A 22267-nucleotide genomic window follows, 5' to 3' on the forward strand; every position below is an offset into this window, starting at 1 on the left:
TTTATTGTAATTGAATATTAATTAATACTTGTGACTTTTATTTATTGAATAAATTTGTAAACTTTGAATAAGGCTTATCATTTAACTTCCCCGTAGTTATTTACGAGTCCAAACACAGGTCATTCTTGTGTTATTATAGGAGATCTATATTTACGGGTCATTCTCGGAAATAATCACAGTACTACATGGGTTATTCCCGTGTAGGCTTCTAAGGAGTACTTGTGCGTGAGATCCAAGCAGCTCAGGTCCGTTACATATCTTCATCATCTGCATACGGAGTTTATATATCTCAGTTAATTCGATACGCAAGAGCATGTTCTACGTATGAACAATTTCTAAAACGAAGTAAATTATTGACAAACAAGATGATGAAACAAGAGTATCAGAAGTCTCGTTTAAAGTCATCATTTCTCAAGTTCTATGGTCGATACAACGACCTTGTCAGCAAATACAATTTATCATTGAGTCAAATGCTGACTGACGTTTTTCATACTAATTGTTAGTCCATTATTTATACACTAAATTGACGACGGATTTTTCCGTTATTTCTCGATCATGACACGGTTGGCAGGGGGATGCTTACTCCTCCATGGCACCTGATCCCATCTCTGATATTTTGGAGTTCCTTGTTTGCTCTGCTCCTATTTTGTTCTGTTTTATGGACTTTAATATTGAATACTGTTCGTAGTGCTTTATCCTTCATAATGCAGGTGACTGTGTTTTAAAGTTTTAACAGAAGAAACCCTAAGTCACAGCTCAATGAGTTGACTGTATTCTATCAATTCCTTTGTGGTGGAATTCATCCCTGTTTGTTGATCTTTCCTCATCTTAGTGGCAAAAACGCTGCAATCAGTTGTTTAAAATCCTTCCTTTCCTAATCTGCAATACATATCTACTTTCCTGAGCTGACCAGTCAAATCAGTTGATACCAAACACTTAGTCTCAAAGGAGCGGTTACATATATAATCATTACAATGAAAAAAAAAGAAATCCTGGTGTAAATGTACGTATTATGTTTAAGTTGTATAAAACACTTCTAAACTTTTTTTCTGAAAACGATAAATCAAATGACATCAATGTTAGGGGAAAATGTTTTTAGATATGTTTTTTAATAACATCATGAAATGATTCTGCTTTAATAAAGAGAATTAATAATTGGCCCAAAAAAAATGAACCAAGTGAACGTATCGGAAGTTTACATGTGAAGAAAAATCCTCACAATGCAATCAAATTTATTAATAATCTCTGTTGAAAAGTTGTTTTCAAAATTTGACAAAATCTTGCAAACAGTATAAAGCTTTTTTATCAGCTGTATAAATTTTCTTGATCATGGTAGTTGAAAACTGCTTTAAAGCTAGGAAGTTGATTATGCAAATTATGATTTAAATACAATATATTAATGTTTAAGACTCTAGAGAAAAAGCACTATATTAAGCATGATTAAATTAGAGAAACACTGGATTGAATACTATCTATGACCTTAATTACTCTGAAATGTCTCTCTACATGTACTGATGTTTCCAATGTATATAATCCGCTATATGCCCACTATCTGAGTTTTAAAATCACAGCAAAAACAATAAGGGCACATAATGTCAATACGCCATTTCCGGTTATAACACTTGAGCCTCCTCCGCCACCACCAGATCCGCTCCCACCTCCGCCTGATCCTCCACCGCCACTAGAACTACCTCCACCAGTTCCTGTACCGCCTGTTCCACCACTGCTAGATCCACTCCCACCAGATCCACTCCCACCGCTTGATCCACTACCGCTTGATCCACCACTAGCTGCTCCACCAGATGCAGATGTTTGCGTTAGAACTCCTTAAATTTTATCATAAGCATTTCATTAAAAATATATACTTATATATGTATTACTTTTGAAAGAACAACTTAAAAAAATTACAAGAATACATTAAGAGAAAAAGAAAAGAAAAGGTTTCAAAGTTTTGTCAACATTAACTTTTTGACGATCATTAAATACTTAGACATTACAATGCTTGTAGCATATGGAAATTAAGTTGCAGATTCACAATGTCAGGGTTTTGTGATTTCGGAACTCAACACAAGTCCTTGATATAAGTTACTGTTTAAACGTTGTGTTAGTGGCTACACATGATGTAATGGGTAATAATAAACTAACCAATGAGAAATATTTTTCAAAGTCGTCATTTTCAAACTGCTCAACGCAAGAGCTTATATTTTGTGATTAAAAGGAGAACGCTTTTCCAAATATTAATAATTCCCGATGTATCATTTAAAGTAGATTGTCCAAAATCCTACAATATTGACACTTTCTATTTGAAGGACGAATAATATTTGTTTACAATAAAATTGCCTACAATAAATGCTGTTAGTCCTAGACAGAAAAAAGGGAAAATAAGCTTTCTAGATTTCTAGTCAAAAAGGAAAGATTTTATGGAGAGGACTTATATAGGCAGTGCCTGCTGTCCAATCCTATTATATTTTTTCATAATAAAATATTGATTAAATTAAATTTTAAGGAAAGATGATACAAACAAAAACTGGATACATGGATTGGTATATATGTTTTAAATAACCCAATTTCATTGCAAATGATACAAATAATAATTTTCTAGAATATAAAGAAATTGTAAACCTTCTGTGACGTTCAAAATTCTACCCTTTTGAAACCATCCGTATTACTGTAGTTTTCTATACAAATATTTCTCACTTCAAATTCCATATTTGTACAACTTTGAATAAAAAATAAAAACTAAGCGGTAAAACTTATTTATCTCATTTATTAAACATGACCCAAGTTGTTATTTTCAATTTTTTTGAAAAAAGTTTGTTTGTATCATCTGTCCTTAAATAGCGAATTCACTTCAAGGGTTTGAGTGGAGTTCCGAAATCACAAAATTTTGACATTGTGAGAATAATTAAGGGTTATAATCCTGCTTTGTCCATGTAACAAAACGTTTGCAAAGGTGTTATTTTAAGGTAATTAAAATAAATAACACTTAATTTGTTTTAAATAAAGGATATGTGCAATTTGCGTTTGCATGAGAGTACACGTTTGCGAAATTTTGTTCATTGACAAATTTGCATCCTCCCAATTTACACGTTTACAATAATTCGTTAGTAATTTAATGAGCTACATGAGTTAAATAAAAGTAACAAAACTTACCTTCATGAACACAAATAATAAAAATAAAAAGCAAGGCAAAAACAATTTTGTTCATCATCTACAAAGAAAGAAAAAAGAAACTGTACAATTCAAAAACTTTTTTAATGATATCTTAAAACACGTTTCAAAATTTTCTATTGGAAAAAAGATATGTTCAGAACATTTAATTAATTTATTTATTTAGTTAAAAATATAAGCTTCTGGATGTGACCTTTTTAATTAGCAAATTTAGTTGAAATAAAAGGCATTAAAAAAAAAGAAATTTAACTTGACTATTATTACAAAAGAATCACTTCTTTGAACACTTGTATGAATGTACAGTCCAGTGAGAAATAAGATTCGCCCGATCTTACCTTTCTCGATATAAGACCCCACTCTCTGGGTAAAGCTTTTAAACTTTCTTTTATAGCAAAACAAAATTTGTCATGAGAGACAAGATTAACTATACCAAAGTTTATTGACTTTCGATTCAACTATTTTTTTCACTTGTTATCTATACTTTGTAAAATCAAATCAAATACCCCATACTCCATGCTACGAAATACTGGTTTTAATGTTGTAAAACTAAAGTCCTTTTAGAGTAAATTGAAAGTTGAAAACTGAAACTGATTCAAAATTTGTAAAATAAACCTTTTACAAAATACGGACATAAATATTCACACTGAAAAAAATTCATAGTAACAGATTTACAAAACACGAGTATTTGTAGTCGCATTGCAAAATTTTGGAAACATTTACTCACAAACAACTCTGTAATCAAATGTTGGTAAAATCAGCTTTGATTTCAGCATATTAGTTAATACATCATGTTCAGATTGGTAATTTGGTACGTTTTAGGGGAAAACACATACATGAAATATGTGGAGAAAACGAAAAGTATTTGAGCTAATAAAACCATTAAACCTTACAAAATAGGAGCGGAGCAAACACGGACCTACGTATACAAAACATCAGAGGTGGGATCAGGTGCCATGGAGGAGTGAGCATCCCCTGACAACCGTTCACACCCGCCGTGTGCTCCTTGTCATGATCGGGAAATAACGGAACAATCCGTCGACAATTCATTGTAAATGTAATAGCCTAACAATTAGTATCCAAGCATAAAAACGTCAGTCAGCATTTGACTCAAAGATAAATTGTATTTGCTGACAAGGTCATTAAATCAACCATACAGCTTATGAGTTAACAGGAATGCTGGTATTCTTGTTTCATCAACTTTTTAGGTCACCTGAGTAAACTCAGGTGACCTATTGCTATCCGTTTTCGTCCGTCGTCGTGCGTCGTGCGTTGTGCGTTAACATTTGAACATTTTCAGCTTCTTCTCTGCAACCACTAAACCAATTTCAACCAAATTTGGCACAAAACATCTATGGATAAAGGGGAACAAAAATTGTGAATTTCATGATCCCTGACCCCCTGGGGCCTGAGGGGTGGGGCCAAAACCACTAAAATTAATGCAATCTTTAAAAATCTTCTTCTTTACTCCTGGGCATCAAGCAGTCAAACTGTTTGTATGATTGTAATAAGCATTGAGTCCTTATCCAAAATTGTGAAATTCATGGCCCCAGGGTCAGGGGTTCTAGTGATAGGGCGGGGCTAAATAAGTATATAGTGAAAATGCATTATTTCTTTGAAAATCTTCTTCTCTGCTCCCGGGTATCAAATAAACCAACCAAGTACATAGTTATGATGAGCTAGAATGCTTCTACCAAAATTGTGAATTTTATGTCCCCATGGTCAGGAGTTCTGATGTTAGGGCGGGGCTCTATTGATTATATAGTGAAAGTACATGGATTCTTTGAAAATCCTCTTCTCTGCTCCTAGGTATTAAATAAACTAACTAAGTGCATAGTTATGATGAGCTAGAATGCTTCTACCAAAATTGTGAATTTTATGGCCCCAGGGTCAGGGGTTCTGGTGTTAGGGCGGGGCTCCATTGATTATATAGTGAAAATACATGAATTCTTTGAAAATCTACTTCTCTGCTCCTAGGTATTAAATAAACTAACTAAGTACATAGTTATGATGAGCAAGAGTGCCTCTACCAAAATTGTGAATTTTATGACCCCAGGATCAGGTGTTCTGGTGTTAGGGCGGGGCTGTATTGATTATACAGTGAAAATACATGAATTCTTTGAAAATCTTCTTCTCTGCTCCTAGGTTTAAAATAAACTAACTAAGTACATACTAGTAGTTATGATGAGCTAGAATGCCTCTACCAAAATTGTGAATTTTATGTCCCCATGGTCAGGGGTTCTGATGTTAGGGCGGGGCTCTATTGATTATATAGTGAAAGTACATGAATTCTTTGAAAATCTTCTTCTCTGCTCCTAGGTATTAAATAAACTAACTAAGTGAATAGTTATGATGAGCTAGAATGCTTTTTCCAAAATTGTGAATTTTATGGCCCTAGGGTCAGGGGTTCTTGTGTTAGGGCGGGGCTCTATTGATTATATAGTGAAAATACATGAATTCTTTGAAAATCTTCTTCTCTGCTCCTAGGTATTAAATAAACTAACTAAGTGCATAGTTATGATGAGCTAGAATGCTTTTTCCAAAATTGTGAATTTTATGGCCCCAGGGTCAGGGGTTCTTGTGTTAGGGCGGGGCTCTATTGATTATATAGTGAAAATACATGAATTCTTTGAAAATCTTCTTCTCTGCTCCTAGGTATTAAATAAACTAACTAAGTGCATAGTTATGATGAGCTAGAATGCTTTTTCCAAAATTGTGAATTTTATGGCCCCAGGGTCAGGGGTTCTTGTGTTAGGGCGGGGCTCTATTGATTATATAGTGAAAATACATGAATTCTTTGAAAATCTTCTTCTCTGCTCCTAGGTATTAAATAAACCAACTAAGTACATAGTTATGATGAGCAAGAGTGCCTCTACCAAAATTGTGAATTTTATGACCCCAGGGTCAGGGGTTCTTGTGTTAGGGCGGGGCTCTATTGATTATATAGTGAAAATACATGAATTCTTTGAAAATCTTCTTCTCTGATCCTGGGTATTAAGCAGATGAACTTCCTATATAGTTATGATGAGCAAGGGCCATAATCTTCCAGAATTGTGAATTTCAAGGCCCCAGGTTCATGGGTTCCCCAGGGGGGGGTGTGTACTGAAAATGAATGATTTTTTTGAAATCTGCTTCTTGGTATTAATCAAATATTTTGAAAAGCAAGGATGCCTTTTAAAAAATTGTGCAATGTGTGGATCTAGGCCTAAGGGTCAGGGGTTCATGTGTGGTAGGGGCACTACTGATTAATTCTGAATATTACTAATTAGTTGACATTCATTTTTTGTTCCCCTACCTTGCCTATAAGTATTAAGTAACCAAACTAAGCAACTTCTTAGTGTATAGTTATGATGATCAATGCGGCCTCTTTCAAAATTGTGAATGCCATAGCATCTGGCTTAAAACATGAATCAAATTCAATCACTGGAGAGTTGTTGCATAATGCTCAGGTGACCTATAAGGCCCATGGGCCTCTTGTTTGTCAATAATTTACCTCGTTTTAGAAATTGAACATGAGTAGAGCATGCTGTTGCATATCGAATCAACTGAGAGATAAAAACACCGTAAGCAGGTGATGAAGGTAATATTACTGCATAAGTAAGGGAAGTTGACGATTAAAAGTTTAAGTCATCACATTTATCATAAAGCTTGGTTTTAGATTACCATTAACGTTTTTTTCAAGTAAAATATCTAAATATGACTGAGATGTGTCAGACTCTGTGTTATCTTTTATTTCAAGCTCATTGGGATTATGTCGTATGGGCATAAGAATGGAAATAATCATTGTTTACTGATATATCTACGTGGGGAGTTGAAAGCCACAGCAAGTGTTTTTCTTCCTAATTTATGTATAAGATTTTAGACAAATCCTGCTTCATTTGATTCCTCCAATCCCATTTCAATGAATGTGTTTCGGGCTTGATTATAGATCAAAAAAGTGTTAAAGCTTGTCTTACTTGGCATAAAACACGGGCCCCTGGTTACGATCTTTTGTTAATAATCTATCAATAAAGGGATCTAGATCCTTAGCAAGAAGTTTATAAAACAAAGATATCAACAGTCTCGTTTGATGTCATGACTTGTCATGCAAGTTCTATGGTGGATACAATGACCTTGTCAGCAAATATAATCTATCGTTAGTTAAATGCTGAATGACTTTAATTATTCGCATTGGTTGGCTATTGCTAAAAATGTTAAGGATTTTTTTTCCTTTTTCAAAAACAAAATATTGACCAGTATCAGTAGCAAAAAACTGTATGACTTTTCAACTTGTATTTCTAGAATTCGAGAATTCTAGAACTGAAATTCCAGAGTTGGAATCAGCAGAAGTAAGCATTCCCGTTGACTGGTCACACCCGCTTTAAGCCCTATGTAATGTTCAGCTAAACGGGACATTTGCTACTCAAATTTAGTGGAAAAAAAATGCCTAACAATTGGTATGAAAAAAGTCAGCCAAGAAAGACCCAATAAGAAGTTGCATTTGCTAAAAGGGTCATTATAAAGACCATAGAATTTACGAAATGCCGAGTTAAAGAGATTGTTGAATTGATAGTAACATCAACTTGTCAGTGAGTAGCATACCTCGCTTTAAACATTCATCGTACCCAGAGCAAACGCTTGAGTTGCAAATACGTTGGGAGATATGAACTCAATTAACAGGTGATAGTGGAATATTACTACATGAATAAGGAAATTTGACGATGTAAAAGCTGTAGTCGTCTTAGGCAGATGGTATTTTTCCGATTCCAGTGGGAAATGTCGAAAAGTTTCTATGTCCCATTTCAATAAGGAAATATATTCTGAGATATTGAAGATGTTTTATTAAGCAAAATAACAATTGCATTTTCTTTTTCTTTTCTCTCTCTCTCTCTCTCTCTCTCTCTCTCTCTCTCTCTCTCTCTCTCTCTCTCTCTCTCTCTGTGTGTGTGTGTATTTCTGTTTCTTTTTTTTTATCTGCAGTACTGAAGAATTTGTGAAAAAGAACATTAAATAACATAAAATCACATGCATGAATCATGGTTCGTCAATTTGTTTTGAGAGTTCTGAACAGTATTTCAACTACCTCAACTCTATTACAAAGTAAGATCCTAAAGATAGCAGTGTAACTAAGGCACTTGCGGTTCTTTCTCCTGCAGCCCCGTTGCCATCTGATGGGGAGGTGTCTGAACTAGTTTTATCCGTCGCAGTAGTAGCACTACTGATGCTCTCACCAGGAGATGAAAGGTTTTCAGTTGTAGTGGGAAGACCAGCGCCATCACAAAATCCTGTCCACAAATATCCAAAAAATTATCCCTTTTTAAAATAACTGTGTAAAAGATGGTGTTTTATGCATGCACTTCAAAGCCACAAAGATTCTTTTTTTTATATTCAGAGGCAATTAAAGGCATTTATATACGAAGGAAATTTTTATTTTATTTTTTTTTTTCTATATCTTCAATATCTCAAAGAATTAATTTTATACAGAGATCGATATTTTATCTAGTATTCAATTTTCTTTCTAAAAAAAAAAAAAAAAAAAAAGAAAAATCAAAAACAGCATACTTTCGTTGACAGTCAAACATACTACCATGACAAACGTAACAACCACAACTTTCTTCATCTAAAAAAAAAAAACAAAACGAAAAGGTGTTCTTAACGTTGTTAAATAAAATCAAAATCAATAAAAATAATAATAAATAAATGATTTGAATAAATTTATATAAAAATCTAATTTTGAGCGATGTAAAAATACATTCAATATCATCATGATCATTTAAAATTTATTTTTATCAACTTGGTGCTGAACAATTCTTTGGAAATGAAATCTGTACAATTTTTGCTTGATATGATATTTTCTTGCATTGTTTGTATTACGTGTCTGTTTGTTTACTTAATGTGAATCTCGATTTGTCGTTTAAATTATATGAATTAAATCATTGACATCTTTTATTTTAAATCCGCATAAAAATAGAAATTTTGCTTTTAAGATAAAATATTAAGTAAGAACTTGCATTTTCTTCTAAATGGATGGATAAAAATGTTGTTATCGACTTAACTTAAATTATTGATGCTGGAAATCTGTAAGACTAGCTTCGTTTTTGATATTTAATTGGTTAATACTAGTAGCAAAATAAGTAATTTATATTTTAATTTTTAAATCTTTTGACAAAATCCAATATATCTAAAATGTTTTAAGAATATCTTACCTTTTCTATTCAATACAGCATTACAATGTATAGCAAGTGACATTTTATATAACACTGGCTTAAGCCCCCATCTTGTAAACAAAGGCGCAATGTTTCGACTACTCTTCTTATGAAAAATATGCATATTTGTATTTTTAATACCATATCATATATCAGTCTGAAAATTTCATCTTTTTAAGCAGCACTTTTGATGTTTCTTGCACGAATTTGTATGTTTACAGTCAAATTTATTTATTTCATGATCTCATTCAAAATATAATGTTTGATACAAAGTTGTCCTTGGATAATATTAAGATAAATCGATTTGAAATGATGGAATGTGAAGTTAACCATAAATAATCATCCTCCAAGTCCACTTAAGCATTACAAGTTGTGAGCAGAGCAAACTCAGACTTCTGAATACAGAGGTGGGATGAGGTATCTTGGAGGAGTAAACATGCCCTGTAGACATACCCATTATATGCCCGTGGTCTTGATCGGTAAAAGGAAAAGTCTGTAAATAATCCGGCGGCAAAATAATTAGCAAACAATTGATTTGATAAATATCAGTCATCGTTTGACTAATCGACAGATTATATTTGCAAACAAGATCATTGCATCAACCATAAAAGAAGATAGACAGAACACTCTTATCTGAATGATTCATTGTATCACTTCTACAGAGTTTTACACATCTGTTTCACGATTGGGTATTTTACTTGAAAAAGAAGTTAATGGTAATCCAACCAAACTCTATGATAAACGTGATGAATTTAACTTTGCTATCGTCAGCTTCCCTTACTTATGTTGATTCGATACGCAAGAGCATGCTCTACGTCTGAACAATTTCTAAAAAGATGTAAATTATTGACAAACAAGTTGATGAGATGAGAATATCAGCAGTATCGTTTAAAGTCTACATTTCGTAAGTTCTATGGTCGATTCAATGACCTTGTCAGAAAATACAACTTATTGAGTCAAATGCTGACTGACGTTTTTCATACTTATTGTTAGTCCATTGTTTATACACTAAATTGACGACGGATTTTTCCGTTATTTCCCGATCATGACAAGGAGCACACGGCGGGTGGGACCGGTCGGCTGTGGATGCTCACTCCTACATGGTACCTGATCCAAACACTGATATTTCGGAGGTCCGTGTTTGCTCTGCTCCTATTTTGTATTGTTTTATGGACTTTTGATCTTGAATACTCTTCGTTATATCCATATGTTTCATTGATAACTTCATAAATAAACGAGTAAATGGGTCTTAAAAATTATAGGATATGCAAAAGAGTACGATTCATTTTGACTATTGCATTTTTATAGTGATCACTGTTCATTATTCTCAATTTCTACAATGTTATATTCCTCTTTAATTAACAAATACATTTTTTTTAAATCTTCTTGTATATTTTTTTCTTCATAATCAGCTGGATTCTGGGTTGAATTTTCATACAAAATACATTTATAGTAATAGTTTATATATCAGCAGTACTTAATTAAGTACTTTAATTCTATCTGTCTTCAAATGGTATCTTGATAACTTTATAAATACAATCCCTACACATTGCTTTTTAAACAAATATTCTACAGGGAATACTTTTTCACAAACTCAAAGGACAAGGTAGGTTATCAGCCAAATCTGGTCCCTTATTTTATGTAAAAATCAGAACATTGTTAAAATTGATTGTGATAGTTTGTAGTTAAGAACTGAAAATGATGCTTGCTTTAAAACCAGCACAAATTTGGATTCAAAACTTTCATGGAAGCCACTAGAGGGTGCGGAAGTAGGTCATTTTCCCGAATTTCCTCAATTGTGGTACAATTTCATCATATTTGAGATACTTTTCTCTTCGGAAAACATAGAGCACAATCATGCCTGTCTGAGATTTTTACATATAAGTTGTAAGTTGCGTCTAATAATACTTTATAAAATATGTAAATTTGGTAGGAAGGCAAGCTTGTACTCGATGTTTCCTGAAACAAAATCTGCTGTAAAATTGATGAAAATTTGCATAAGAATGAGAAAATCCGAAGATTGATATATTTTCTGACCTCTCTGTGATCTCTGGGAATTTCAAAACTTAGAACCAATATTCATTTTGTGGCAGGGATGACAACAGGTTTTTATGGATTAGACTGTTGCATCATTCTGAAAGACAACCCAAAATCAGGGACCAAAAAGGGGTCTTAAGCTTATCCTATCTTGTCCTTTACTGGAACCATTTTCCCATTTTCTCTTAGAAATGCAAGATGTGTGTCGTAATAATGTCATAAAACATGAACTCTTGGTTAAAAGATACCATTTTAGAGGGAAAGGGTTTTAAACAGTACTTTGCTTGTAGGATTCTTGGATTCTTGGTAATTGTATTCAATATCCTACTTCTTTATATAATTTTGTCAAGGTGTATTATTATCAGTAAACGGCGGAAGGACTTCAGAGAACTACAGGTTCACTTTTTAAAATCAAAATTTACAACCATTAATTGGCAACATCAATAACCATTTCCATTTATTTATTACTTTAAAGACATTTTACAAAGGTACTTCATTTTTTCAATGTAGAAGGAAGTTTGTAATTGATTCTTACTGTTTTTCTGCACAGGGGTTTATTGAATCAGGTAGATAACGCTAATAGGTTCTGTACGTGTTTTGAATATTTCACCAATCAAATCTGCTTAGGATAATCTTTGATAAATTTCAGAATAAAGTTTAGATGATGCGAGAATCTTATTTGTGATAAAACTTTGGAGTGATCGAGGATATCTCCCTTTTTCTGCGATCGATTTTTGACACATTTCCACATATCAATATCTCCTGAGTCTTGCCAGATCCTGTGGTAGTAACCCAGATATTTTTTGGATAAACTGTTGATTTATCACGAGGTTCGATATTAATGTCCTTCAAGCAAAACAAAATTGATTCCACATACGACAACCTGGAGCTAAAAATCTTACTTTACATTTTTACATTTTTCATCTATTTCTGGAAAAGAAATCACATGAAGGTTATTTTTTGAAATTAAAGTTTTTTTAAGTAAATATTGTTATGTAAAGGTTAGTTATATATTAACCCATATTACGCAAAATGGGCACTGCTTTTCTTCATTCTTTTCATTGAGCATTCGTCTACGCTTTATTATAAGAATATGATCAAATTTTGGATTTTTCATAGGGCTGGATGTTTGTGACCATTTTAAGATCTTATTGATCTCCTTTAGAAGAAAAGGTCCATAAAAAGATATACAAAAATGATCAAATTTTAAAACTAAAATGAATTTTTTCTTTGCCAACTGAGGGTTGACAGCAATTTTGTCAGACTTTTGCAAATGTTGAGAATTCTTATTTGAATTTTGTTCTTGTTTACTTTAATTTATATAAATAACAATTGTTGTATCCTTATAAACTTTAATATGAATTTGATTAACTGTAAGATTGTTAATAGTTTTGTGTAGTTTTTTTTTCAATTAGGTTTATTTTGACAGTGTCACATAATGCCATTGTCATGGGTCATAATGCGATTGTCGTTGAAAAATGTAACTTTAGTAGTTTTCGGAAATAACATGTACATGTCATATTTTTACGAGTATATAACAGCAAAATATATCCAAAAACGAAGCGGTGATAGAAAAAAAGTTATGATTAACCCTCTCAAAATTGAATTAAGGAGGCTGGGGGGTAAACAAATTAATCATAAATTAACCACCAGATTTAACTTATTTTTTTACATATGGTATCTTAAGCTGTCAACTATCATTTGACAAAGAAAAAATTCATATATTTAAGCTTTAAAATTTGATCATTTTTTATATCTTTATATGGAGCTCTTCTTTTAAAGGAGATAAAAATAGTCTGAAAATCGCTGCCACACTCCAGCATCGTCCTCGTGAAAAAATACCATCCTGCCCTAAAAAGAAAGATTAAAGACCTTTATCATTTAAAAAATAAAGAAGGAAAAACACAGTCATTATCCACACTAATATTACTAGAATCTCTAAACATCAGTGGTGTGATTGGGTGTCTTGGAAGAGTAAGCATCCCCTGTCGACAGGACAGACCCGCATTAATTATCGGGCAAACGTGAAAATTTGTAGCATTTTATTATACCCACCACTTTAAAAGCGGGAGGGTATATAGTGATCGGGATGTCTGTACGTCCGTCCGTAAGAGAAGGGGTACTCATCTCTTATCCGCGACTTCTTTTATAACACTGTTCAAATGAAATTTTATGAGACTTTTACAATCTTTGTTACATAATGCCATTGTGCACTTACTTATTTACTTTTTGCTTGGACACATATATCGGGTTTCTCTTAGCAAAACATGAATACCGTCTTTCTTTCTGTAATTAAAGGTAACTAAGTCTTATCCGCAACTCCTCCTGTACCACTGATTAAAAATTAAAGATACTTTCTCAGATTCTTTATAACATAAGGTCATTGTGCACTTTCTATTTTACTTTTTGGCGTGACACTTATTTCAGTTCTCCCAGAGTAAAACATGAACTTTGCCATTTGAAACATATGGGAGGCGGGGGTATCATTTAGTGAGCTCATTGCTCAAAGTACCTCTAGTTTTTTTGTAAAACTAATGCCTTAACAAATTGCGTGGCAATTGTCAGTCAATATTTAACTTAACAATTAATTGAATTTGGTAACAAGGTCAGTGAATTGGTTATAAAAGATACAAAATTTGACTTTAAGCAAAACTCTTAGTATCCTTGTATCTCCAACTTATGTTTTAATAATCTGACTCGTTTTAGAAATTTTTTATTATGCACAATATGCTCATAGTATCAAATCAACTGGGTGAGATTAACTCCAAATGAAAATGATTTGTGTACGATTAAAAAAAAACATTTAAAATCGAGTTGAAAAGTAAGCGTGAGGCATCTTAACTTCTTGCTATAACGGTATTGTGGTTAGGTGGTGTAAAAACGCAAACCATGCCTACTAAAATTCTAGACTGTTGACGGATTGTAATATTTTACCTTGTCACTTTTTTACATGCCAAAAGTAATGTTACTTTACTCGAACCAAAGTCCGAGCTATTAATAATTTAACCTCGATGTCTGATACCAGTGTTTATTTCTCTGCTTCCATGGAGAAAAATCCTGTTTTCGTGCTTAAGTTAAATATTGAACAAATATGTACTTGCACTGCATACCACTGAACACATTTTCAAGACTGGGCTTTTGTAGAGCAATGACTGTCCAAAACAAGGGATTCAGAGGCGTAGTCACAAACTTAAAAGTGGGGGGGCTCAACTCCAGAAATTCTTTGACAAGCAAAAAAAAAGAAAGAAATTTGAAAGTTCCCCAAACTCGAAAATCCTATTTCGGGGGGGGGGGGGGGGTAGTGGCCAACTTTTTCAATGGCAAGTTACTTTCAATTCCAATTCCAATCCAAAATTATTCCATATTACTATACTAGGGTCAAAAGGTAGGGGGCAACTATCCCTTCAATGAACATTTCCTATAGTAAAGAAAAAGTTGTGGATTTTGTTCTTCATTAAAAAGTGGGGGGGGCACAGACATACTCTTGCCCCCCCCCCCAGATCTGAAAGTGGGGGGGGGGGGGCTAGTGCCCCCGCTGCCCCCCCCCCCTGTGACTACGCCTATGAGGGATTCCTATATTTTCGTAAAGGGCGAGGCAATTAATGAATCTTGAATTCAAATGCATTGTGACAAGGAATTTTGTGTAAGTTTACAAAATAGGAAAAATCACGAGATGGTTAGTCATAATGTAAAAAAAAATTAATAATGAGTTTATATTCGCAAGAACTTTTAATATCTTGTCGTCCTAAATTATGATATTGAATTATTGATCAATGGAAACAGAGAAAAGAGTGCACACATGGTGATCACTGACATGTGTTTGAATGCATACCAACTGAATATCGGACAGATTCAAATAAAATATTGAAGTGTTTGGTTGTTGGTTTGGATTTTCACAGTTTACAATATTTAGACAGGTTTTATCAAAAGTGTCCTTGGTGTTCCGTCAAAATAACAGATAACAGACAAGTTTTGTCTCTAAAGACGTAAAAACAAATACAGAAATAACAAATGACGTTTAATTTTTCGTGAAACTACAATAACTTATAAACGAGCGTAATTTTAAATTAACTCACAAGTTTAAAACCATTGCTACATTGTTCTGCTATTAAATCTTTGGTAGAATGTCACATCTGGTGCATTGTACATTTGTAATATCATTAAAATGTATAATATCGGTCCATTTTTTAAAACATTAAATAGATTGATTCGTTAAAAGATTTTGTTACTTCACTGTGTATACGAATATCATATAATGCATTCCAGAATAAAAAAGGAAATTCCAATGTGTCCCTTTTCTAGGTTTTTATTTCAAAATACTCAAAGAATGACAGTTCTTTATAGGCACTATACTCATGTTAAGTCCAATGATACTTGGGGTATTAATCCCCCACCTTTAAGTCATTCACATTTAAGTATGTATTTACACAGAGAAATACACTTGGGGTATTAATCCCCCATCTTTATGTCACGCACAAGTGTCTATGTATTTGAACAAAGCAATACACTTGGGGTATTAATCTCCTATCTTTAAATAATGAACATTAGAGTATGTATTAGAACTAAGCAATGTACTTGGGGTATTAATCTCCCATCTTTAAATAAAGTACATTAGAGTAAGCTATACACTTGGGGTATTAATCCTCCATCTTTGAATAATGCACATTTGAGTATTTGTTTGAACAATTAATGCAATACACTTGGGGTATTAATCCCCCATCTTTGAATAATGCACATTTGAGTATGTGTTTGAACAAAGCAATACACTTGGGGTATTAATCCCCCATCTTTGAATAATGCACATTTGAGTATGTGTTTTGAACAAAGCAATGTACTTGGGGTATTAATCCCCCATCTTTAAATAATGCACATTTGAGTATTTGTTTGAACAAAGCAATACACTTGGGGTATTAATCCCCCATCTTTGAATAATGCACATTTGAGTATGTGTTTGAACAAAGCAATACACTTCGGGTATTAATCCCCCATCTTTAAATAATGCACATTTGAGTATGTGTTTTGAACAAAGCAATGTACTTTGGGTATTAATCCCCCATCTTTAAATAATGCACATTTGAGTATGTGTTTGAACAAAGCTATACACTTGGGGTATTAATCCCCCATCTTTAAATAATGCACATTTGAGTATGTGTTTGAACAAAGCTATACACTTGGGGTATTAATCCCCCATCTTTAAATAATGCACATTTGAGTATGTGTTTGAACAAAGCAATACATTTGGGGTATTAATCTCCCATCTTTAAATAATGCACATTTGAGTATGAATTAATACGTTAGGTAATAATCTCCCATCTTTAGATGACGTACATTTGTCTATAATTTTGTACAAAGCAATACACTTGAGGTATTTTAAAATCCCCCATTGTTTAGTAATGCAGATTTGAGTATGTATTCGTACAAAGCTAAACACTTGGAGTATTAATCCTCCATCTATAAGTAATGTACATTTGAGTATGAATTTGTACAAAGCATTACACTTGGGGTATTAATCCTCCAACTCTAAGTAATGTACAATTCAGTATGTATTTGTAAAAAGCAATACTCTCGGGGTATTAATCCTCTATCTTTAAGGAATGTACATTTGAGTATGAATTTGTACAAAGCAGTACACTTGGGGTATTAATCCTCCATCTCTAAGTAATGTACATTTGAGTATGAATTTGTACAAAGCAATACACTTGGGGTATTAATCCTCCAACTCTAAGTAATGTACATTTGAGTATGAATTTGTACAAAGCAATACACTTGGGGTAATAATCCTCCATCTCTAAGTAATGTACATTTGAGTATGAATTTTTACAAAGCAATACACTTGGGGTATTAATCCTCCAACTCGAAGTAATGTACATTTGAGTATGAATTTTTACAAAGCAATACACTTGGGGTATCAATCTTCCATCTTTATATGCATACAAAATGGTTTTGCGGACGAAGAATGATTTTATATAAGTCCAAGGTCATTGGCAAAAGCTCTCGATACTCAATTGTTAAGCTTCACTGATACAGCTATGTTATTCAAGAACTGTCTTTATCTTTCCTGTCAGATCTTCCTTTCCTCGCAATCTTTTTTTTCTTGTCCTCTTTTTTCCCCTTTGACACGATAACCTAAAACACAAACATGCCCAAAATCAAAACCTTTTGGAAACATCATTAAAAATTATATTAAAGATGTTATCTTGCAAAAATAATTTTACATTTACTTCAAAATACATCAATTGGCCAATTCACTATAGTAAGATAACTTGGATAAATAATTATTTACTTATTAGTCATTATAGTGTACATGTATCTGCATATGTACTTGTATATTGCTTAGATTGTTATTTAAATTTTAAATAGACTGAAGACATAGTACAAAAGAAAATGAAAAGACAAGAAAGTGTACAAGACAACCAACCAAGTGGATCCTCTGTACGTTACATATTAATACATAAAACTTTTTTCATAAACTTTCAATTTATATCACTTTTCTAGTCATTTTGTTTTTGTAATTTTTTCTGCAGGTTATCATAACAGAAGAAAAAGATCTAGTACTGGTAGAGTATACCAAGGGCAAAATTTACTTTGCCATTAAGGATGGGGATTTCCTAACGTATTGCCAACGACCAGTCGGGGTGATACGGGATGGACACTTCACACACGCCCCACAGAAACTTTCATTCACAGTGAATGAAAAGGATAGACAAAGTTTTGATGAGAAATACATAATCTGTTTAATGAAAGGAAGTCTTGTTGGGAAGTGTATAAAAGCTGACCAGTTATCAATTAGCATTGAAAATCAAATCAAGGCCATTCATAAGTATATTAATTAAATGTACCGGTAAGTCAAATATTTAGAAAGTAGAGAACCTTAACCAAGACTATAGAAGAAAATTTATAATTCATTTCAAATTCGAGTGTATTAGCCATACATGTAGGTGTTAAATTGGGAGATATGATCTTTTGTTCACAGTGAAAATGTAATTGTTTCTCTTTTTTATCATATTATGTTAAAAACTTTTATCTTCTATCTGTTTAAAAGATAGAGGATTAATCCCCATTGTCTCTTAAAACAGTATGTAGAAAAATTTGATCACCATTTTTCAAATACATAGTCAAATGTGGATGGCTTCAAGATGGGGATTTATACCCCAAGCGTTTTGCTTTGTTCAAATTCATAATCAAATGTGCATGACGTAAAGATTAATAATTGTATTGTTTTGTACAAATACATGTACACAGTCAATTGTGCATAACCTAAAGATGGGGGATTAATACCCCAAGTGTATTGCTTTGTACAAATTCAAACTCAAATGTACATTCTTAGAGTTGGAGGATTAATACCCCAAGTGTATTGCTTTGTACAAATTCAAACTCAAATGTACATTCTTAGAGTTGGAGGATTAATACCCCAAGTGTATTGCTTTGTACAAATTCAAACTCAAATGTACATTCTTAGAGTTGGAGGATTAATACCCCAAGTGTATTGCTTTGTACAAATTCAAACTCAAATGTACATTCTTAGAGTTGGAGGATTAATACCCCAAGTGTATTGCTTTGTACAAATTCAAACTCAAATGTACATTCTTAGAGTTGGAGGATTAATACCCCAAGTGTATTGCTTTGTACAAATTCAAACTCAAATGTACATTCTTAGAGTTGGAGGATTAATACCCCAAGTGTATTGCTTTGTACAAATTCATACTCAAATGTACATTACTTAGAGATGGGGGATTAATACCCCAAGTTTTATTGCTTTGTACAAATTCATAGTCAAATGTACATTACTTAGGGATGGAGGATTATTACCCTAAGTGTATTGCTTTGTACAAATTTATACTCAAATGTACATTACTTAGAGATGGAAGATTAATGAGTGTTTTTCTTTGTTCAAACTCAGAGTCAAATGTACATGACTGAATGATGGGGGTTTAATTACCAAGTATATTGTTTTGTTAAAATTCATACTCAAATGTGCATTATTTAAAGATTGGAGATTAATACTTCAAGTGTATTGCTTAGTTCAAATTCATACTCAAATGTAGATTTATTTAGAGATGGGGGATTATTACCCCAAGTGTAATGATTTGTTAGTTTACATATTTAAAAAAAGCATCATTTAAAGATGGGGGATAATACTCCAAGTGTATTTCTTTGTGCAAATACATAGTCAAATGTGAATTTTTTAAAGATGGGGGATTAATACCCCAGTTTTATTTCTTTGTGTAAATACATACTTGAATGTGAATGACTTAAAGATGGGAGATTAATACCCAAGTATCATTGGACTTAACATGAGTATAGTGGCTATAAAGAACTGTCATTCTTTGAGTATTTTGAAATAAAATCTTAGAAAAGGGACACATTGGAATTTTCTTTTTTATTCTGGAATGCATTATATATAAAAGACTTTTTGAAATAATTGTTTTGTTGTCTTTAGTAACAGCATTGGTACTAATTCTAAATCAGTCTCATCAAGTGCTCAAATAAAACATTAAAATCTCTTTGGTAAGGTGTAGCATGGACACAAACTGTGAACAATGCATATAAAAAACGGACAGCGATATGACCAGAATAGGACCAGGTGCCTAGGAAAAGTAAACATCCCCTTCTGACCAGTCATTCCCATCGTATATCATTATATGGTAAAAACACTGTAGTCAGAATAAATAAAAATAACTTTACAAGATAGCATATACTATTATTCAGAGAATACGACTCCGCGATAGGTTGTATCTACAGATAAGGTTATTCTGACAACCGTAGAAAAATTCGAAAAGCTGATTTTAACGGGATTCTGAAAAATTTTATCGAAAAACTTATTTGTCGGTAGCTTTCCTTCACAGGAGTCTGAAGTTTTTTGTCGTCAAAAAAAAAAAAAAAAAATCCGGAAAAAATTTTTCCTACCCTTAACTAAAAAAAACCCCAGGATGGCAACGTGTTTTTGGGGGACCCACCTAAACAAATAGATCTGGGCTTGGTCAGAAAAATCTCGCAACTAATTCAGTATCCGGAGTGTTTGTGCTATTTATTCAAGTTAAGAAATCCAATATGCTTGACGACTACGGGCTATTCATGGCCCTTTTTCCAGTTTGACAGCTCATCCTGGACTCCATGCCACTAACCCGGAAGTGAACTCCGAAGTGAATATATGACGTAATTGAAGAAAAGAAACAAAAAAAATTGCATGTAAAACTTCATGTACAATATTATGTTACCATAGGTGATCAATAAAAATATATTTTTTCAAACAAAATAATGCCTTGTAAGGTCTCTAAGTCTAACTGTTTGGCTCTTTGTCGACTTGGCTTTTCACTGATTTAAATTTGGCGCCTTGTAAAAACTGAATTATCTGTCCCTGGTACATATCGTCATACAAGTAAGAAAAAGAATTGATAACTTTTTAAAGTTCTTTTAAATATATTTAAAATAACTGAATCAAATTACGTTGAATAATTATTTATTTTATTTCATTTGAACAAGTTTTTACAGACGTCAAATATACACTGCGAGATTCTCTTCCGGTTTAGTGGCATGGAGTCCAGGATGAGCTGTCAAAGTAGAAAAAGGGCTAGGAACGGCCCGTAGTCGTCAAGCAGATTGGGTTTTTTAACTTGAATAAATAACACAAACGCTCGGATACTGAATTAATCGCGATATTTTTTTTGGCCAAGCCCAGATCTATTTGTTTAGATGGGTCCCCCCAAAACACGTTGCCATCCTGGTGTTTTTTCAGCTAAGGGTAGGAAATTTTTTTTCCGGATTTTTTTTTTTTTTGACGATAAAAACTTCAGACTCCTGTGCTTTCCTTTAACCAGAAGTCTCTGTCGAGGATGTAGCTCTACTGGTTTGTACTTAAAACAAAGGAAGCAGTTGGGACTTGAAACTTTACAACAGCAATAAATAGAATAATGATCCTTGATTAAGTCTCCTTTTGTGGCAAGATTGCAATAAGACTACAACTGTAGGAGCAGCTTTTTATAAGATTTTACAGAATTTTCAATTTTTAGTAACCATGGCAACACCGTTCATCGAAAACAAAAACAGATATACAGAATTATGTATCTTAGTATAGTCTGCTTGTGTGCCAAGTTATCTTGCAAATTTGAAATCAGATCAGAACTGTAGGAGGAGTAGCATTTTGAGTGTATTTCACAGAAATTTCTTTTTTTAGTAACCATAGCAACACCGTTCATTGAAATCAAAAAACGATATGATCCAGACAATTATGCATCTCATTGAAGTCTACTTGTATGTCGCATTATATTAAAATCAGACCAAAACAGTATAAAGAGTAGCATTTTAATAGTATTTCACAGAAATTTCTATCGAAACCAAATATTGATAAGGAGAATTATGTATCTTAATGTAGGCTACTTCTATGTCAAGTTATTATGAAATCAGACTAAAACCGTAGAAGTAGCATTTTTAAAGTATTTCACAGAAATTTCTCTTTTTAGCAACCACAGCAACACCGTTCATCGAAAACAAAAAACACCGATATACAGAATTATTTATCTAAGTGTAGTCTACTTGTGTGCCAAGTTATACTGAAATCAGACTAAAACTGTAGGAGTAGCATTTTTAAAGTATTTCACAGAAATTTCTATTTTTAGTAACCACTGCAACACTGATAATCGAAATCAAAAACCGATATACAGAATTATATATCTTAGTGTAGTCTACTTGTATGCCAAGTTATATTGAAATCAGATCCAAACTGTAGGAGGTGTAGCATTTTGAAAAATTGTTTTCAGACAGACGAACGACGGTCTCATTACTGTCTCATAAGCTCTTCTGATCTCTGACCAGTAGAGATAAAAATTGATTACTTTAGTTATTTACCATTATTGTCTTTGAAGCAAATCTGGCAGACT

At 32.9% G+C, this 22267-nt stretch overlaps 3 protein-coding genes across 3 annotated transcripts in view; 1 reads left to right on the forward strand and 2 right to left on the reverse strand.

Annotated features, from left to right (window-relative positions):
- LOC134280849 (ATP-dependent RNA helicase A-like) overlaps window positions 1-22267 on the reverse strand; it is a 309572-nt gene that overhangs the window by 224746 nt on the left and 62559 nt on the right. The window lies entirely within an intron of this gene.
- On the reverse strand, window positions 1249-3571 carry LOC134280415 (uncharacterized). The gene is made up of 3 exons (XM_062762822.1): window positions 3507-3571; window positions 3154-3211; window positions 1249-1826 (listed from the first exon to the last, which is right to left on the reverse strand). The coding sequence occupies exons 2-3, from the start codon at window positions 3209-3211 to the stop codon at window positions 1549-1551; spliced, it is 336 nt and encodes a 111-aa protein (XP_062618806.1). The 5' UTR covers window positions 3507-3571; the 3' UTR covers window positions 1249-1548.
- LOC134280422 (uncharacterized) lies at window positions 17761-19117 on the forward strand. The gene is made up of 2 exons (XM_062762834.1): window positions 17761-17822; window positions 17915-19117. The coding sequence occupies exons 1-2, from the start codon at window positions 17775-17777 to the stop codon at window positions 18221-18223; spliced, it is 357 nt and encodes a 118-aa protein (XP_062618818.1). The 5' UTR covers window positions 17761-17774; the 3' UTR covers window positions 18224-19117.

The sequence above is a fragment of the Saccostrea cucullata genome, unplaced genomic scaffold (assembly GCF_032062105.1).
Source record: "Saccostrea cucullata isolate Sc308-1 unplaced genomic scaffold, CSIRO_AGI_Scuc_v1 ctg105, whole genome shotgun sequence".
Lineage (NCBI taxonomy): Eukaryota > Metazoa > Mollusca > Bivalvia > Ostreida > Ostreidae > Saccostrea > Saccostrea cuccullata.

What these genes read in the sequence shown, in the direction of transcription:
- LOC134280415 (XM_062762822.1), bottom strand. Translation starts at nt 3,211, where the DNA reads ATGATGAACAAAATTGTTTTTGCCTTGCTTTTTATTTTTATTATTTGT. An exon ending in TATTATTTGTGTTCATGAAG is followed by an intron (nt 1,827 to 3,153) that starts GTAAGTTTTGTT and finishes ATAAAATTTAAG; the next exon opens with GAGTTCTAACGCAAACATCT.
- LOC134280422 (XM_062762834.1), top strand. Translation starts at nt 17,775, where the DNA reads ATGAAAAGACAAGAAAGTGTACAAGACAACCAACCAAGTGGATCCTCT. An exon ending in ACCAACCAAGTGGATCCTCT is followed by an intron (nt 17,823 to 17,914) that starts GTACGTTACATA and finishes TTTTTTCTGCAG; the next exon opens with GTTATCATAACAGAAGAAAA.